General features: G+C 15.3%; 1 protein-coding gene across 1 annotated transcript in view; it reads left to right on the top strand.

The window, feature by feature from the left end:
- Positions 1 to 437: 437 nt before the first annotated feature.
- Positions 438 to 23,921, top strand: part of LOC129189054 (uncharacterized) — a 34,296-nt gene continuing 10,812 nt past the window's right edge. Inside the window, exon 1 of the mRNA XM_054790329.1 lies at positions 438 to 711. Coding sequence (XP_054646304.1) covers positions 663 to 711 — 49 coding nt within the window. The 5' untranslated portion in view covers positions 438 to 662. The remainder of the gene's footprint in view (positions 712 to 23,921) is intronic.

Genomic DNA, 23,921 nt, shown 5'->3' with positions numbered 1-23,921 from the left:
GACAGGAAGAACAATCCAGCTAGCAAACATCCAACTTTGGAACAAACCTTTCTTATTCCTTCTTTGCGTTTGCTCTGAAAACACGGATGGAAAATAGGAGCGCTTCTTTTTCACTTTGGGCTTTCATGTCAAACACCGATAAACGAGTCACACGCCGAGTCGTCCGTGACCCCTTTTGTCCATTTTTACACAACATTGGAAAAATGATTTGTTGTCCGTTTCTTTGTTTTGCTCTGAAAAGAAGTCTTGAAAAAACAGGCCTTATTTTGTTTTTCTTTGTTTGCTTTTAATGTGAAAAGCCAATAAAGGAATGACGGGTGGATTCGTCCTTGATCCGTTTTGTCCGTTGTATAACCGTGCTTGTCCAGCGTTTCTTTGTCTTTGTGAGAAAAGCAAAGGAGTTTTTATTTGTGTGCTGGTGGCCAAGAAGCCTTCAAAGAGCATCTCAGCACTCAAAGCACTCGGCTGCCTTGTGATGGCATCACGTGGCGTTGCTGGAAATGATGCGGGACGATGAAGCCTATAAAAGGGACGTCACCGTCAGACACTCACTCTACTTCCGCCTGGAAGAGACCGACATCTCCGTTCTTCACGACCGATCATCCAACCGTCCTTCCTTCTTCCAGCCCGTTTGGTTCTGAGACGACTCTTCAGCGGACAAGATGAGAATGATCCTTCTGCTGGTGCAGCTGGCCACCTGCTGTGCCGTCGGTAAGACCAAGACGTCCTTTCAATGTCAGTAAGACTCGTCCAAAAGAATCCATCAGATCATAGTCACCTTGGATGAGTGCTAATGCTCGATTGCAGTGATCCACAACCCTCGGTACCGGGCCGTGGGCACTTGGTACCCGACAAACCATTTCCATGATTTATTGTGAAAAGTGGTTCTGGCACCTGACGCTTGTCCATTGTGGGTGTGCTAACTTTATCTCTACTGCTGCTGTCTTCTTTGCTTTGGTTGATTTGAACATGAAGGTTGCGATGGAAAACATCTCATCAATCATCCTTTCACACTCGTTCATTGTCATTCATACGTTTGTTGTTGAATAGCTTCTCCATCATTGGAGAGAATTGTGGTAACAAGGAAACTGGTTGATAGTTTGTAAATTGGTGTTTGTCTCCTTTTTTGAAAATTGGAACCACCCTGGCTGTTTTCATTTTGCTTGGAAATATTCCAGTCTGAAAAGATAAGTTACTAATCTGTTAACGGGTCTGCGATCTCATTGATGACCTTTTCATTGTTTCCATTTCCATTCCATGACAGTCAGTTGATGTTTTTGCCTTAAAATGGTTAACAATGTCAGTGATCTCCTTTTTGGTTCCAGCAGTGAGAAACATGGAATTAAGATTCCTATCAATGATATCATTCCCTTCATCAATTGGGTCTTGTTTTGGAATTTCTTCTTCCAGTTTTGGTCCAATATTTACAAAATAATGGTTGTAATGTTCCTTGTAAATATGAAGACTGGCAGATGATGACTGAGGCCACTGATGGTGTTGTTATCCAAGTCATTGGTGAATATATTATGGATGGGGGGGGGCACAGTGCTCTGGTATTCTACTTGCTCTGATGATTTTAGGATCCTAAACTCAAACTATACATTGTATCTGTGAAGTCGTCTATTTCCTTGCACTTGTTCAAGATTGAAGAGTTTTATTGTCATGTACATAGTAAAACAGCAGTTATACTATGTAATGAAAATCTTATTCTGTTCATTCTCCCAAGAAAAGAAAGAAAACACAAGAAAGAATAAGAACATAAGAAACATAAATACCAATAAATTAAGCAACAACAACAGAAGAGACATTAATACAATAAATAATACAAATAAATAAATAAATAAAGTGCTATGAGTGTGTGCGTGTGTGTTGCGTGTGGTGTGTGTGAGTGCTTCGTTGAGAAGCCTGATGGCCTGTGTGGGTTCAAAAGGTCAATATTGAAGTCTCCACATATGAAAATAGTTTTTGGACCTCCTGTATGTCTGTAAACGTTGTCTTAATCCAATCCTCAAACATTCCAATCTTTGACTTTGGAGTGCTGTACACACAACTTATTAACACATTTTTGCTTTTTTCTTTACAGATTTCCATTGTTATGCATTCTAAAATGTTATCAATAACAAATGACATATTCTTTACCATTTTGTAGTTCAAATGTTTGTCCACGTATACGGCCACACCTCCTCCATTTGCATTGTTCCTGTTTGCACACGTCATTTCATATCCTTCCAGCTCCAAGTCCATTCCTTTGTTGGCATTAATCCAAGTTTCTGAGATTGCTTTTACTTTGAAAGGTTCCTTGAATTGATTCAAATATTGTTTAATATTAGTAAAGCTAGCAGACATGCTTCTGCTGTTTATGTGGATGATGGATAACTTGTCGTTGTTGATGAAGCTGTTGTTGTATTGCTCCTCCGTATAATAACATATTTTATTATTAATTATATAACATAAACATGTTATATTATTATTATTATTATTATTATTAACTATATAACAACATAAACATGTTATATTATTATTATTAACTATATAACAACATAAACATGTTATATTATTATTATTAACTATATAACAACATAAACATGTTATATTATTATTATTATTAACTATTTAACAACATAAACATGTTATATTATTATTATTATTAACTATATAACAACATAAACATGCTATATTATTATTATTATTAACTATTTAACAACATAAACATGTTATATTATTATTATTAACTATATAACAACATAAACATGCTATATTATTATTAACTATATAACAACATTATCATGTTATATTATTATTATTATTAACTATATAACAACATAAACATGCTATATTATTATTATTATTAACTATATAACAACATAAACATGTAATATTATTATTATTATTAACTATATAACAACATAAACATGTTATATTATTATTATTAACTATATAACAACATAAACATGTTATATTATTATTATTATTATTATTAACTATATAACAACATAAACATGTTATATTATTATTATTATTATTATTAACTATATAACAACATAAACATGCTATATTATTATTATTATTATTATTAACTATATAACAACATAAACATGTTATATTATTATTATTATTAACTATATAACAACATAAACATGTTATATTATTATTATTATTATTATTAACTATATAACAACATAAACATGTTATATTATTATTATTATTATTATTAACTATATAACAACATAAACATGTTATATTATTATTATTAACTATATAACAACATAAACATGTTATATTATTATTATTAACTATATAACAACATAAACATGTTATATTATTATTATTATTAACTATATAACAACATAAACATGTTATATTATTATTATTATTATTATTAACTATATAACAACATAAACATGCTATATTATTATTATTATTAACTATTTAACAACATAAACATGTTATATTATTATTATTATTATTATTAACGATATAACAACATAAACATGTTATATTATTATTATTATTATTATTAACTATATAACAACATAAACATGTTATATTATTATTATTATTATTATTATTAACTATATAACAACATAAACATGTTATATTATTATTATTATTAACTATATAACAACATAAACATGTTATATTATTGTTATTATTAACTATATAACAACATAAACATGTTATATTATTATTATTATTATTATTATTAACTATATAACAACATAAACATGTTATATTATTATTATTATTATTAACTATATAACATAAACATGCTATATTATTATTATTATTAACTATATAACAACATAAACATGTTATATTATTATTATTATTATTATTAACTATATAACATAAACATGCTATATTATTATTATTATTAACTATATAACAACATAAACATGTTATATTATTATTATTATTAACTATATAACAACATAAACATGCTATATTATTATTATTATTAACTATATAACAACATAAACATGTTATATTATTATTATTATTAACTATATAACAACATAAACATGTAATATTATTATTATTATTAACTATATAACAACATAAACATGCTATATTATTATTATTATTATTATTAACTATATAACAACATAAACATGTTATATTATTATTATTATTAACTATATAACAACATAAACATGTTATATTATTATTATTATTATTATTAACTATATAACAACATAAACATGTTATATTATTATTATTATTATTATTAACTATATAACAACATAAACATGCTATATTATTATTATTATTATTATTATTAACTATATAACAACATAAACATGTTATATTATTATTATTATTAACTATATAACAACATAAACATGTTATATTATTATTATTATTATTATTAACTATATAACAACATAAACATGTTATATTATTATTATTATTATTATTAACTATATAACAACATAAACATGTTATATTATTATTATTATTATTATTAACTATATAACAACATAAACATGTTATATTATTATTATTAACTATATAACAACATAAACATGTTATATTATTATTATTATTAACTATATAACAACATAAACATGTTATATTATTATTATTATTATTATTAACTATATAACAACATAAACATGCTATATTATTATTATTATTAACTATTTAACAACATAAACATGTTATATTATTATTATTATTATTAACGATATAACAACATAAACATGTTATATTATTATTATTATTATTATTATTAACTATATAACAACATAAACATGTTATATTATTATTATTATTAACTATATAACAACATAAACATGTTATATTATTATTATTATTAACTATATAACAACATAAACATGTTATATTATTGTTATTATTAACTATATAACAACATAAACATGTTATATTATTATTATTATTATTATTATTAACTATATAACAACATAAACATGTTAGATTATTATTATTATTATTATTATTATTAACTATATAACAACATAAACATGTTAGATTATTATTATTATTAACTATATAACAACATAAACATGTTCTATTATTATTATTATTAACTATATAACAACATAAACATGTTATATTATTATTATTATTATTAACTATATAACATAAACATGCTATATTATTATTATTATTAACTATATAACAACATAAACATGTTATATTATTATTATTATTATTATTATTAACTATATAACAACATAAACATGTTATATTATTATTATTATTATTGTTATTATTAACTATATAACAACATAAACATGCTATATTATTATTATTAACTATATAACAACATAAACATGTTATATTATTATTATTATTAACTATATAACAACATAAACATGTTATATTATTATTATTATTATTAACTATATAACATAAACATGCTATATTATTATTATTATTAACTATATAACAACATAAACATGTTATATTATTATTATTATTATTATTATTAACTATATAACAACATAAACATGTTATATTATTATTATTATTATTATTATTATTATTATTAACTATATAACAACATAAACATGCTATATTATTATTATTAACTATATAACAACATAAACATGTTATATTATTATTATTATTAACTATATAACAACATAAACATGTTATATTATTATTATTATTATTATTATTATTATTATTAACTATATAACAACATAAACATGCTATATTATTATTATTAACTATATAACAACATAAACATGCTATATTATTATTATTAACTATATAACAACATAAACATGTTATATTATTATTATTAACTATATAACAACATAAACATGTTATATTATTATTATTATTAACTATATAACAACATAAACATGTTATATTATTATTATTAACTATTTAACAACATAAACATGTTATATTATTATTATTATTATTATTAACGATATAACAACATAAACATGTTATATTATTATTATTATTAACTATATAACAACATAAACATGTTATTTTATTATTATTATTAACTATATAACAACATAAACATGTTATATTATTATTATTATTATTATTATTAACTATATAACAACATAAACATGCTATATTATTATTATTATTAACTATATAACAACATAAACATGTTATGTTATTATTATTATTAACTATATAACAACATAAACATGTCATATTATTATTATTATTAACTATATAACAACATAAACATGCTATATTATTATTATTATTAACTATATAACAACATAAACATGTTATATTATTATTATTATTAACTATATAACAACATAAACATGTTATATTATTATTATTAACTATTTAACAACATAAACATGTTATATTATTATTATTATTATTATTAACGATATAACAACATAAACATGTTATATTATTATTATTATTAACTATATAACAACATAAACATGTCATATTATTATTATTATTAACTATATAACAACATAAACATGCTATATTATTATTATTATTAACTATATAACAACATAAACATGTTATATTATTATTATTATTAACTATATAACAACATAAACATGTTATTTTATTATTATTATTAACTATATAACAACATAAACATGTTCTATTATTATTATTATTATTATTATTAACTATATAACAACATAAACATGCTATATTATTATTATTATTAACTATATAACAACATAAACATGTTATATTATTATTATTAACTATATAACAACATAAACATGTTATATTATTATTATTATTATTATTAACGATATAACAACATAAACATGTTATATTATTATTATTATTATTATTAACGATATAACAACATAAACATGTTATATTATTATTATTATTAACTATATAACAACATAAACATGCTATATTATTATTATTATTAACTATATAACAACATAAACATGTTATATTATTATTATTATTAACTATATAACAACATAAACATGTTCTATTATTATTATTATTAACTATATAACAACATAAACATGCTATATTATTATTAACTATATAACAACATAAACATGTTATATTATTATTATTATTAACTATATAACAACATAAACATGTTATATTATTATTATTATTAACTATATAACAACATAAACATGCTATATTATTATTATTATTATTATTAACTATATAACAACATAAACATGCTATATTATTATTATTATTAACTATATAACAACATAAACATGTTATATTATTATTATTATTAACTATATAACAACATAAACATGTTATATTATTATTATTATTAACTATATAACAACATAAACATGTTATATTATTATTATTATTAACTATATAACAACATAAACATGTTTTATTATTATTATTATTAACTATATAACAACATAAACATGTTATATTATTATTATTAACTATATAACAACATAAACATGTTATATTATTATTATTAACTATATAACAACATAAACATGTTATATTATTATTATTATTAACTATATAACAACATAAACATGTTATATTATTATTATTAACTATTTAACAACATAAACATGTTATATTATTATTATTATTATTATTAACGATATAACAACATAAACATGTTATATTATTATTATTATTAACTATATAACAACATAAACATGTTATTTTATTATTATTATTAACTATATAACAACATAAACATGTTATATTATTATTATTATTATTATTATTAACTATATAACAACATAAACATGCTATATTATTATTATTATTAACTATATAACAACATAAACATGTTATGTTATTATTATTATTAACTATATAACAACATAAACATGTCATATTATTATTATTATTAACTATATAACAACATAAACATGCTATATTATTATTATTATTAACTATATAACAACATAAACATGTTATATTATTATTATTATTAACTATATAACAACATAAACATGTTATATTATTATTATTAACTATTTAACAACATAAACATGTTATATTATTATTATTATTATTATTAACGATATAACAACATAAACATGTTATATTATTATTATTATTAACTATATAACAACATAAACATGTCATATTATTATTATTATTAACTATATAACAACATAAACATGCTATATTATTATTATTATTAACTATATAACAACATAAACATGTTATATTATTATTATTATTAACTATATAACAACATAAACATGTTATTTTATTATTATTATTAACTATATAACAACATAAACATGTTCTATTATTATTATTATTATTATTATTAACTATATAACAACATAAACATGCTATATTATTATTATTATTAACTATATAACAACATAAACATGTTATATTATTATTATTAACTATATAACAACATAAACATGTTATATTATTATTATTATTATTATTAACGATATAACAACATAAACATGTTATATTATTATTATTATTATTATTAACGATATAACAACATAAACATGTTATATTATTATTATTATTAACTATATAACAACATAAACATGCTATATTATTATTATTATTAACTATATAACAACATAAACATGTTATATTATTATTATTATTAACTATATAACAACATAAACATGTTCTATTATTATTATTATTAACTATATAACAACATAAACATGCTATATTATTATTAACTATATAACAACATAAACATGTTATATTATTATTATTATTAACTATATAACAACATAAACATGTTATATTATTATTATTATTAACTATATAACAACATAAACATGCTATATTATTATTATTATTATTATTAACTATATAACAACATAAACATGCTATATTATTATTATTATTAACTATATAACAACATAAACATGTTATATTATTATTATTATTAACTATATAACAACATAAACATGTTATATTATTATTATTATTAACTATATAACAACATAAACATGTTATATTATTATTATTATTAACTATATAACAACATAAACATGTTTTATTATTATTATTATTAACTATATAACAACATAAACATGTTATATTATTATTATTATTAACTATATAACAACATAAACATGTTATATTATTATTATTATTAACTATATAACAACATAAACATGTAATATTATTATTATTATTAACTATATAACATAAACATGCTATATTATTATTATTATTATTAACTATATAACAACATAAACATGCTTTATTATTATTATTAACTATATAACAACATAAACATGTTCTATTATTATTATTATTAACTATATAACAACATAAACATGTTCTATTATTATTATTACCTATATAACAACATAAACATGCTATATTATTATTATTATTAACTATATAACAACATAAACATGTTATATTATTATTATTATTAACTATATAACATAAACATGCTATATTATTATTATTATTAACTATATAACAACATAAACATGCTTTATTATTATTATTAACTATATAACAACATAAACATGTTCTATTATTATTATTATTAACTATATAACAACATAAACATGTTCTATTATTATTATTACCTATATAACAACATAAACATGCTATATTATTATTATTATTAACTATATAACAACATAAACATGTTATATTATTATTATTATTAACTATATAACAACATAAACATGTTATATTATTATTATTATTAACTATATAACAACATAAACATGCTATATTATTATTATTAACTATATAACAACATAAACATGTTCTATTATTATTATTATTAACTATATAACAACATAAACATGTTCTATTATTATTATTATTAACTATATAACAACATAAACATGCTATATTATTATTATTATTAACTATATAACAACATAAACATGTTATATTATTATTATTATTAACTATATAACAACATAAACATGTAATATTATTATTATTATTAACTATATAACAACATAAACATGTTATATTATTATTATTAACTATATAACAACATAAACATGCTATATTATTATTATTATTAACTATATAACAACATAAACATGTTATATTATTATTATTATTAACTATATAACAACATAAACATGTTATATTATTATTATTATTATTAACTATATAACATAAACATGCTATATTATTATTATTATTAACTATATAACAACATAAACATGTTATATTATTATTATTATTAACTATATAACAACATAAACATGCTATATTATTATTATTATTAACTATATAACAACATAAACATGTTATATTATTATTATTAACTATATAACAACATAAACATGTTATATTATTATTATTATTAACTATATAACAACATAAACATGCTATATTATTATTATTATTAACTATATAACAACATAAACATGTTATATTATTATTATTATTAACTATATAACAACATAAACATGCTATATTATTATTATTATTAACTATATAACAATATAAACATGTTATATTATTATTATTAACTATTTAACAACATAAACATGTTATATTATTATTATTATTATTATTAACGATATAACAACATAAACATGTTATATTATTATTATTATTATTATTAACTATATAACAACATAAACATGTTATATTATTATTATTATTAACTATATAACAACATAAACATGTTATATTATTATTATTATTATTATTATTAACTATATAACAACATAAACATGTTATATTATTATTATTATTAACTATATAACAACATAAACATGTTCTATTATTATTATTAACTATATAACATAAAAATGTTATATTATTATTATTATTAACTATATAACAACATAAACATGTTATATTATTATTATTAACTATATAACAACATAAACATGTTCTATTATTATTATTATTAACTATATAACAACATAAACATGTTATATTATTATGAACTATATAACAACATAAACATGTTATATTATTATTATTATTAACTATATAACAACATAAACATGTTATATTATTATTATTATTAACTATATAACAACATAAAAATGTTATATTATTATTATTATTAACTATATAACAACATAAACATGCTATATTATTATTATTATTAACTATATAACAACATAAACATGTTCTATTATTATTATGAACTATATAACAACATAAACATGTTATATTATTATTATTATGAACTATATAACAACATAAACATGTTCTATTATTATTATTATTAACTATATAACAACATAAACATGTAATATTATTATTATTATTAACTATATAACAACATAAACATGTTATATTATTATTATTAACTATATAACAACATAAACATGCTATATTATTATTATTATTAACTATATAACAACATAAACATGTTATATTATTATTATTATTAACTATATAACAACATAAACATGTTATATTATTATTATTATTATTAACTATATAACATAAACATGCTATATTATTATTATTATTAACTATATAACAACATAAACATGTTATATTATTATTATTATTAACTATATAACAACATAAACATGCTATATTATTATTATTATTAACTATATAACAACATAAACATGTTATATTATTATTATTAACTATATAACAACATAAACATGTTATATTATTATTATTATTAACTATATAACAACATAAACATGTTATATTATTATTATTATTAACTATAAAACAACATAAACATGCTATATTATTATTATTATTAACTATATAACAACATAAACATGTTATATTATTATTATTATTAACTATATAACAACATAAACATGCTATATTATTATTAACGATATAACAACATAAACATGTTATATTATTATTATTATTATTATTAACTATATAACAACATAAACATGCTTTATTATTATTATTATTATTAACTATATAACAACATAAACATGCTATATTATAATTATTATTAACTATATAACAACATAAACATGTTATATTATTATTATTATTAACTATATAACAACATAAACATGTTATATTATTATTATTATTATTATTAACTATATAACAACATAAACATGTTATATTATTATTATTATTAACTATTTAACAACATAAACATGTTATATTATTATTATTATTATTATTAACGATATAACAACATAAACTATATAACATAAACATGCTATATTATTATTATTATTAACTATATAACAACATAAACATGTTATATTATTATTATTAACTATATAACAACATAAACATGCTATATTATTATTATTATTAACTATATAACAACATAAACATGTTATATTATTATTATTAACTATATAACAACATAAACATGCTATATTATTATTATTATTAACTATATAACAACATAAACATGCTATATTATTATTATTATTAACTATATAACAACATAAACATGCTATATTATTATTATTATTAACTATATAACAACATAAACATGTTATATTATTATTATTATTAACTATATAACAACATAAACATGCTATATTATTATTATTATTAACTATATAACTATATAACAACATAAACATGTTATATTATTATTATTATTATTATTATTATTATTATTATTAACTATATAACAACATAAACATGTTATATTATTATTATTATTATTAACTATATAACAACATAAACATGCTATATTATTATTATTAACTATATTAACTATTAACTATATTAACTATATAACAACATAAACATGTTCTATTATTATTATTATTATTAACTATATTATTAACTATATTATTATTATTATTAACTATATAACAACATAAACATGTAATATTATTATTATTATTAACTATATAACAACATAAACATGTTATATTATTATTATTAACTATATAACAACATAAACATGTTATATTATTATTATTATTAACTATATAACAACATAAACATGTTATATTATTATTATTATTATTAACTATATAACAACATAAACATGTAATATTATTATTATTATTAACTATATAACAACATAAACATGTAATATTATTATTATTATTAACTATATAACAACATAAACATGCTATATTATTATTATTATTAACTATATAACAACATAAACATGCTATATTATTATTATTATTAACTATACAACAACATAAACATGTTATATTATTATTATTATTATTATTAACTATATAACAACATAAACATGTTATATTATTATTATTATTAACGATATAACAACATAAACATGTTATATTATTATTATTATTATTATTAACGATATAACAACATAAACATGTTATATTATTATTATTATTATTATTATTAACGATATAACAACATAAACATGTTATATTATTATTATTATTATTATTATTAACTATATAACAACATAAACATGTTATATTATTATTATTATTAACTATATAATAACATAAACATGTTATATTATTATTATTAACTATATAACAACATAAAAATGTTATATTATTATTATTATTAACTATATAACAACATAAACATGTTATATTATTATTATTAACTATATAACAACATAAACATGTTCTATTATTATTATTATTAACTATATAACAACATAAACATGCTATATTATTATTATTATTAACTATATAACAACATAAACATGTTATATTATTATTATTATTATTATTAACGATATAACAACATAAACATGTTATATTATTATTATTATTAACGATATAACAACATAAACATGTTATATTATTATTATTATTAACTATATAACAACATAAACATGTTATATTATTATTATTATTAACTATATAACAACATAAACATGTTCTATTATTATTATTAACTATATAACAACATAAACATGTTATATTATTATTATTATTAACTATATAACAACATAAACATGTTATATTATTATTATTAACTATATAACAACATAAACATGTTCTATTATTATTATTATTAACTATATAACAACATAAACATGTTATATTATTATTATTATTAACTATATAACAACATAAACATGTTATATTATTATTATTATTAACTATATAACAACATAAACATGTTATATTATTATTATTAACTATATAACAACATAAACATGTTATATTATTATTATTAACTATATAACAACATAAAAATGCTATATTATTATTATTATTAACTATATAACAACATAAACATGTTATATTATTATTATTATTAACTATATAACAACATAAACATGTTATATTATTATTATTATTATTAACTATATAACATAAACATGCTATATTATTATTATTATTAACTATATAACAACATAAACATGTTATATTATTATTATTATTAACTATATAACAACATAAACATGCTATATTATTATTATTATTAACTATATAACAACATAAACATGTTATATTATTATTATTATTATTATTAACTATATAACAACATAAAAATGTTATATTATTATTATTATTATTATTAACTATATAACAACATAAACATGTTATATTATTATTATTATTAACTATATAACAACATAAACATGTTATATTATTATTATTATTATTATTAACTATATAACAACATAAAAATGTTATATTATTATTATTATTAACTATATAACAACATAAACATGTTATATTATTATTATTATTAACTATATAACAACATAAACATGTTATATTATTATTATTATTATTATTAACGATATAACAACATAAACATGTTATATTATTATTATTATTATTAACTATATAACAACATAAACATGTTATATTATTATTATTATTAACTATATAACAACATAAAAATGTTATATTATTATTATTATTAACTATATAACAACATAAACATGCTATATTATTATTATTATTAACTATATAACAACATAAACATGTTATATTATTATTATGAACTATATAACAACATAAAAATGTTATATTATTATTATTATTAACTATATAACAACATAAACATGTTCTATTATTATTATTATTAACTATATAACAACATAAACATGTTATATTATTATTATTATTATTATTAACGATATAACAACATAAACATGTTATATTATTATTATTATTATTATTAACTATATAACAACATAAACATGTTATATTATTATTATTATTAACTATATAACAACATAAACATGTTATATTATTATTATTATTATTATTAACGATATAACAACATAAACATGTTATACTATTATTATTATTATTATTAACTATATAACAACATAAACATGTTATATTATTATTATTATTAACTATATAACAACATAAACATGTTATATTATTATTATTATTATTATTAACTATATAACAACATAAACATGTTATATTATTATTATTATTAACTATATAACAACATAAACATGTTATATTATTATTATTATTAACTATATAACAACATAAACATGTTATATTATTATTATTAACTATATAACAACATAAACATGTTCTATTATTATTATTATTAACTATATAACAACATATAAATGTTATATTATTATTATTATTAACTATATAACAACATAAACATGTTATATTATTATTATTATTAACTATATAACAACATAAACATGTTATATTATTATTATTATTATTATTAACGATATAACAACATAAACATGTTATATTATTATTATTATTATTAACTATATAACAACATAAACATGTTATATTATTATTATTATTAACTATATAACAACATAAAAATGTTATATTATTATTATTATTAACTATATAACAACATAAACATGCTATATTATTATTATTATTAACTATATAACAACATAAACATGTTATATTATTATTATGAACTATATAACAACATAAAAATGTTATATTATTATTATTATTAACTATATAACAACATAAACATGTTCTATTATTATTATTATTAACTATATAACAACATAAACATGTTATATTATTATTATTATTATTATTAACTATATAACAACATAAACATGTTATATTATTATTATTATTAACTATATAACAACATAAACATGTTATATTATTATTATTATTATTATTAACTATATAACAACATAAACATGCTATATTATTATTATTATTAACTATATAACAACATAAACATGTTCTATTATTATTATTAACTATATAACAACATAAACATGCTATATTATTATTATTATTAACTATATAACAACATAAACATGTTATATTATTATTATTAACTATATAACAACATAAACATGTAATATTATTATTATTATTAACTATATAACAACATAAACATGTTATATTATTATTATTAACTATATAACAACATAAAAATGCTATATTATTATTATTATTAACTATATAACAACATAAACATGTTATATTATTATTATTATTAACTATATAACAACATAAACATGTTATATTATTATTATTATTATTAACTATATAACATAAACATGCTATATTATTATTATTATTAACTATATAACAACATAAACATGTTATATTATTATTATTATTAACTATATAACAACATAAACATGCTATATTATTATTATTATTAACTATATAACAACATAAACATGTTATATTATTATTATTATTAACTATATAACAACATAAACATGTTATATTATTATTATTATTATTATTAACTATATAACAACATAAAAATGTTATATTATTATTATTATTATTATTAACTATATAACAACATAAACATGCTATATTATTATTATTATTAACTATATAACAACATAAACATGTTATATTATTATTATTAACTATATAACAACATAAACATGCTATATTATTATTATTATTAACTATATAACAACATAAACATGTTATATTATTATTATTATTAACTATATAACAACATAAACATGCTATATTATTATTATTATTAACTATATAACAACATAAACATGTTATATTATTATTATTATTAACTATATAACAACATAAACATGTTATATTATTATTATTATTATTATTAACTATATAACAACATAAAAATGTTATATTATTATTATTATTATTATTAACTATATAACAACATAAACATGCTATATTATTATTATTATTAACTATATAACAACATAAACATGTTATATTATTATTATTAACTATATAACAACATAAACATGCTATATTATTATTATTATTAACTATATAACAACATAAACATGTTATATTATTGTTATTATTAACTATATAACAACATAAACATGCTATATTATTATTATTATTATTATTAACTATATAACAACATAAACATGCTATATTATTATTATTATTAACTATATAACAACATAAACATGTTATATTATTATTATTATTAACTATATAACAACATAAACATGTTTTATTATTATTATTATTAACTATATAACAACATAAACATGTTATATTATTATTATTATTAACTATATAACAACATAAACATGCTATATTATTATTATTATTAAGTATATAACAACATAAACATGTTATATTATTATTATTATTAACTATATAACAACATAAACATGTTATATTATTATTATTATTAACTATATAACAACATAAACATGTTATATTATTATTATTAACTATATAACAACATAAACATGCTATATTATTATTATTATTAACTATATAACAACATAAACATGCTATATTATTATTATTATTAACTATATAACAACATAAACATGCTATATTATTATTATTATTAACTATATAACAACATAAACATGTTATATTATTATTATTAACTATATAACAACATAAACATGTTATATTATTATTATTATTATTATTAACTATATAACAACATAAACATGTTATATTATTATTATTATTAACTATATAACAACATAAACATGTTATTTTATTATTATTATTAACTATATAACAACATAAACATGTTATATTATTATTATTATTATTATTATTAACTATATAACAACATAAACATGCTATATTATTATTATTATTAACTATATAACAACATAAACATGTTATGTTATTATTATTATTAACTATATAACAACATAAACATGTCATATTATTATTATTATTAACTATATAACAACATAAACATGCTATATTATTATTATTATTAACTATATAACAACATAAACATGTTATATTATTATTATTAACTATATAACAACATAAACATGCTATATTATTATTATTAACTATATAACAACATAAACATGTTATATTATTATTATTAACTATATAACAACATAAACATGTTATATTATTATTATTATTAAATATATAACAACATAAACATGTTATATTATTATTATTAACTATTTAACAACATAAACATGTTATATTATTATTATTATTATTATTAACTATATAACAACATAAACATGTCATATTATTATTATTATTAACTATATAACAACATAAACATGTCATATTATTATTATTATTAACTATATAACAACATAAACATGCTATATTATTATTATTATTAACTATATAACAACATAAACATGTTATATTATTATTATTATTAACTATATAACAACATAAACATGTTATTTTATTATTATTATTAACTATATAACAACATAAACATGTTATATTATTATTATTATTATTATTATTAACTATATAACAACATAAACATGCTATATTATTATTATTATTAACTATATAACAACATAAACATGTTATATTATTATTATTAACTATATAACAACATAAACATGTTATATTATTATTATTATTATTATTATTAACTATATAACAACATAAACATGCTATATTATTATTATTATTAACTATATAACAACATAAACATGTTATATTATTATTATTAACTATATAACAACATAAACATGTTATATTATTATTATTATTATTATTAACGATATAACAACATAAACATGTTATATTATTATTATTATTATTATTAACGATATAACAACATAAACATGTTATATTATTATTATTATTAACTATATAACAACATAAACATGCTATATTATTATTATTATTAACTATATAACAACATAAACATGTTATATTATTATTATTATTAACTATATAACAACATAAACATGTTCTATTATTATTATTATTAACTATATAACAACATAAACATGTTATATTATTATTATGAACTATATAACAACATAAAAATGTTATATTATTATTATTATTAACTATATAACAACATAAACATGTTCTATTATTATTATTATTAACTATATAACAACATAAACATGTTATATTATTATTATTATTATTATTAACTATATAACAACATAAACATGCTATATTATTATTATTATTAACTATATAACAACATAAACATGTTCTATTATTATTATGAACTATATAACAACATAAACATGTTATATTATTATTATTATGAACTATATAACAACATAAACATGTTCTATTATTATTATTATTAACTATATAACAACATAAACATGCTATATTATTATTATTATTAACTATATAACAACATAAACATGTTATATTATTATTATTATTAACTATATAACAACATAAACATGTAATATTATTATTATTATTAACTATATAACAACATAAACATGTTATATTATTATTATTAACTATATAACAACATAAACATGCTATATTATTATTATTATTAACTATATAACAACATAAACATGTTATATTATTATTATTAACTATATAACAACATAAACATGTTATATTATTATTATTATTATTAACTATATAACATAAACATGCTATATTATTATTATTATTAACTATATAACAACATAAACATGTTATATTATTATTATTATTAACTATATAACAACATAAACATGCTATATTATTATTATTATTAACTATATAACAACATAAACATGTTATATTATTATTATTAACTATATAACAACATAAACATGTTATATTATTATTATTATTAACTATATAACAACATAAACATGTTATATTATTATTATTATTAACTATAAAACAACATAAACATGCTATATTATTATTATTATTAACTATATAACAACATAAACATGTTATATTATTATTATTATTAACTATATAACAACATAAACATGCTATATTATTATTAACGATATAACAACATAAACATGTTATATTATTATTATTATTATTATTAACTATATAACAACATAAACATGCTATATTATTATTATTATTATTATTAACTATATAACAACATAAACATGCTATATTATAATTATTATTAACTATATAACAACATAAACATGTTATATTATTATTATTATTAACTATATAACAACATAAACATGTTATATTATTATTATTATTAACTATTTAACAACATAAACATGTTATATTATTATTATTATTATTATTAACGATATAACAACATAAACTATATAACATAAACATGCTATATTATTATTATTATTAACTATATAACAACATAAACATGTTATATTATTATTATTAACTATATAACAACATAAACATGTTATATTATTATTATTATTATTATTAACGATATAACAACATAAACATGTTATATTATTATTATTATTAACTATATAACAACATAAACATGTTATATTATTATTATTAACTATATAACAACATAAACATGCTATATTATTATTATTATTAACTATATAACAACATAAACATGCTATATTATTATTATTATTAACTATATAACAACATAAACATGCTATATTATTATTATTATTAACTATATAACAACATAAACATGTTATATTATTATTATTATTAACTATATAACAACATAAACATGCTATATTATTATTATTATTAACTATATAACAACATAAACATGTTATATTATTATTATTATTAACTATATAACAACATAAACATGTTATATTATTATTATTATTATTATTATTATTATTATTATTAACTATATAACAACATAAACATGTTATATTATTATTATTATTATTAACTATATAACAACATAAACATGCTATATTATTATTATTAACTATATTAACTATTAACTATATTAACTATATAACAACATAAACATGTTATATTATTATTATTATTAACTATATAACAACATAAACATGTTATATTATTATTATTAACTATATAACAACATAAACATGTTATATTATTATTATTATTAACTATATAACAACATAAACATGTTATATTATTATTATTATTATTATTAACGATATAACAACATAAATATGTTATATTATTATTATTATTATTAACTATATAACAACATAAACATGTTATATTATTATTATTATTAACTATATAACAACATAAAAATGTTATATTATTATTATTATTAACTATATAACAACATAAACATGCTATATTATTATTATTATTAACTATATAACAACATAAACATGCTATATTATTATTATTATTAACTATATAACAACATAAACATGTTATATTATTATTATGAACTATATAACAACATAAAAATGTTATATTATTATTATTATTAACTATATAACAACATAAACATGTTCTATTATTATTATTATTAACTATATAACAACATAAACATGTTATATTATTATTATTATTAACTATATAACAACATAAACATGTTATATTATTATTATTATTATTATTAACTATATAACAACATAAACATGCTATATTATTATTATTATTAACTATATAACAACATAAACATGTTATATTATTATTATTATTAACTATATAACAACATAAACATGTAATATTATTATTATTATTAACTATATAACAACATAAACATGCTATATTATTATTATTAACTATATAACAACATAAACATGTTCTATTATTATTATTATTAACTATATAACAACATAAACATGTTCTATTATTATTATTATTAACTATATAACAACATAAACATGCTATATTATTATTATTATTAACTATATAACAACATAAACATGTTATATTATTATTATTATTAACTATATAACAACATAAACATGTAATATTATTATTATTATTAACTATATAACAACATAAACATGTTATATTATTATTATTAACTATATAACAACATAAACATGCTATATTATTATTATTATTAACTATATAACAACATAAACATGTTATATTATTATTATTATTAACTATATAACAACATAAACATGTTATATTATTATTATTATTATTAACTATATAACATAAACATGCTATATTATTATTATTATTAACTATATAACAACATAAACATGTTATATTATTATTATTATTAACTATATAACAACATAAACATGCTATATTATTATTATTATTAACTATATAACAACATAAACATGTTATATTATTATTATTAACTATATAACAACATAAACATGTTATATTATTATTATTATTAACTATATAACAACATAAACATGCTATATTATTATTATTATTAACTATATAACAACATAAACATGTTATATTATTATTATTATTAACTATATAACAACATAAACATGCTATATTATTATTATTATTAACTATATAACAATATAAACATGTTATATTATTATTATTAACTATTTAACAACATAAACATGTTATATTATTATTATTATTATTATTAACGATATAACAACATAAACATGTTATATTATTATTATTATTATTATTAACTATATAACAACATAAACATGTTATATTATTATTATTATTAACTATATAACAACATAAACATGTTATATTATTATTATTATTATTATTATTAACTATATAACAACATAAACATGTTATATTATTATTATTATTAACTATATAACAACATAAACATGTTCTATTATTATTATTAACTATATAACATAAAAATGTTATATTATTATTATTATTAACTATATAACAACATAAACATGTTATATTATTATTATTAACTATATAACAACATAAACATGTTCTATTATTATTATTATTAACTATATAACAACATAAACATGTTATATTATTATGAACTATATAACAACATAAACATGTTATATTATTATTATTATTAACTATATAACAACATAAACATGTTATATTATTATTATTAACTATATAACAACATAAACATGTTATATTATTATTATTATTAACTATATAACAACATAAAAATGTTATATTATTATTATTATTAACTATATAACAACATAAACATGCTATATTATTATTATTATTAACTATATAACAACATAAACATGTTCTATTATTATTATGAACTATATAACAACATAAACATGTTATATTATTATTATTATGAACTATATAACAACATAAACATGTTCTATTATTATTATTATTAACTATATAACAACATAAACATGCTATATTATTATTATTATTAACTATATAACAACATAAACATGTTATATTATTATTATTATTAACTATATAACAACATAAACATGTAATATTATTATTATTATTAACTATATAACAACATAAACATGTTATATTATTATTATTAACTATATAACAACATAAACATGCTATATTATTATTATTATTAACTATATAACAACATAAACATGTTATATTATTATTATTATTAACTATATAACAACATAAACATGTTATATTATTATTATTATTATTAACTATATAACATAAACATGCTATATTATTATTATTATTAACTATATAACAACATAAACATGTTATATTATTATTATTATTAACTATATAACAACATAAACATGCTATATTATTATTATTATTAACTATATAACAACATAAACATGTTATATTATTATTATTAACTATATAACAACATAAACATGTTATATTATTATTATTATTAACTATATAACAACATAAACATGTTATATTATTATTATTATTAACTATAAAACAACATAAACATGCTATATTATTATTATTATTAACTATATAACAACATAAACATGTTATATTATTATTATTATTAACTATATAACAACATAAACATGCTATATTATTAACGATATAACAACATAAACATGTTATATTATTATTATTATTATTATTAACTATATAACAACATAAACATGCTATATTATTATTATTATTATTATTAACTATATAACAACATAAACATGCTATATTATAATTATTATTAACTATATAACAACATAAACATGTTATATTATTATTATTATTATTATTAACTAT

This window comes from Dunckerocampus dactyliophorus, chromosome 10 (assembly GCF_027744805.1).
Source record: "Dunckerocampus dactyliophorus isolate RoL2022-P2 chromosome 10, RoL_Ddac_1.1, whole genome shotgun sequence".
NCBI lineage: Eukaryota > Metazoa > Chordata > Actinopteri > Syngnathiformes > Syngnathidae > Dunckerocampus > Dunckerocampus dactyliophorus.
Note: the sequence above shows the minus strand (reverse complement) of the source record. Positions and strands in the feature narration are given on the sequence as shown.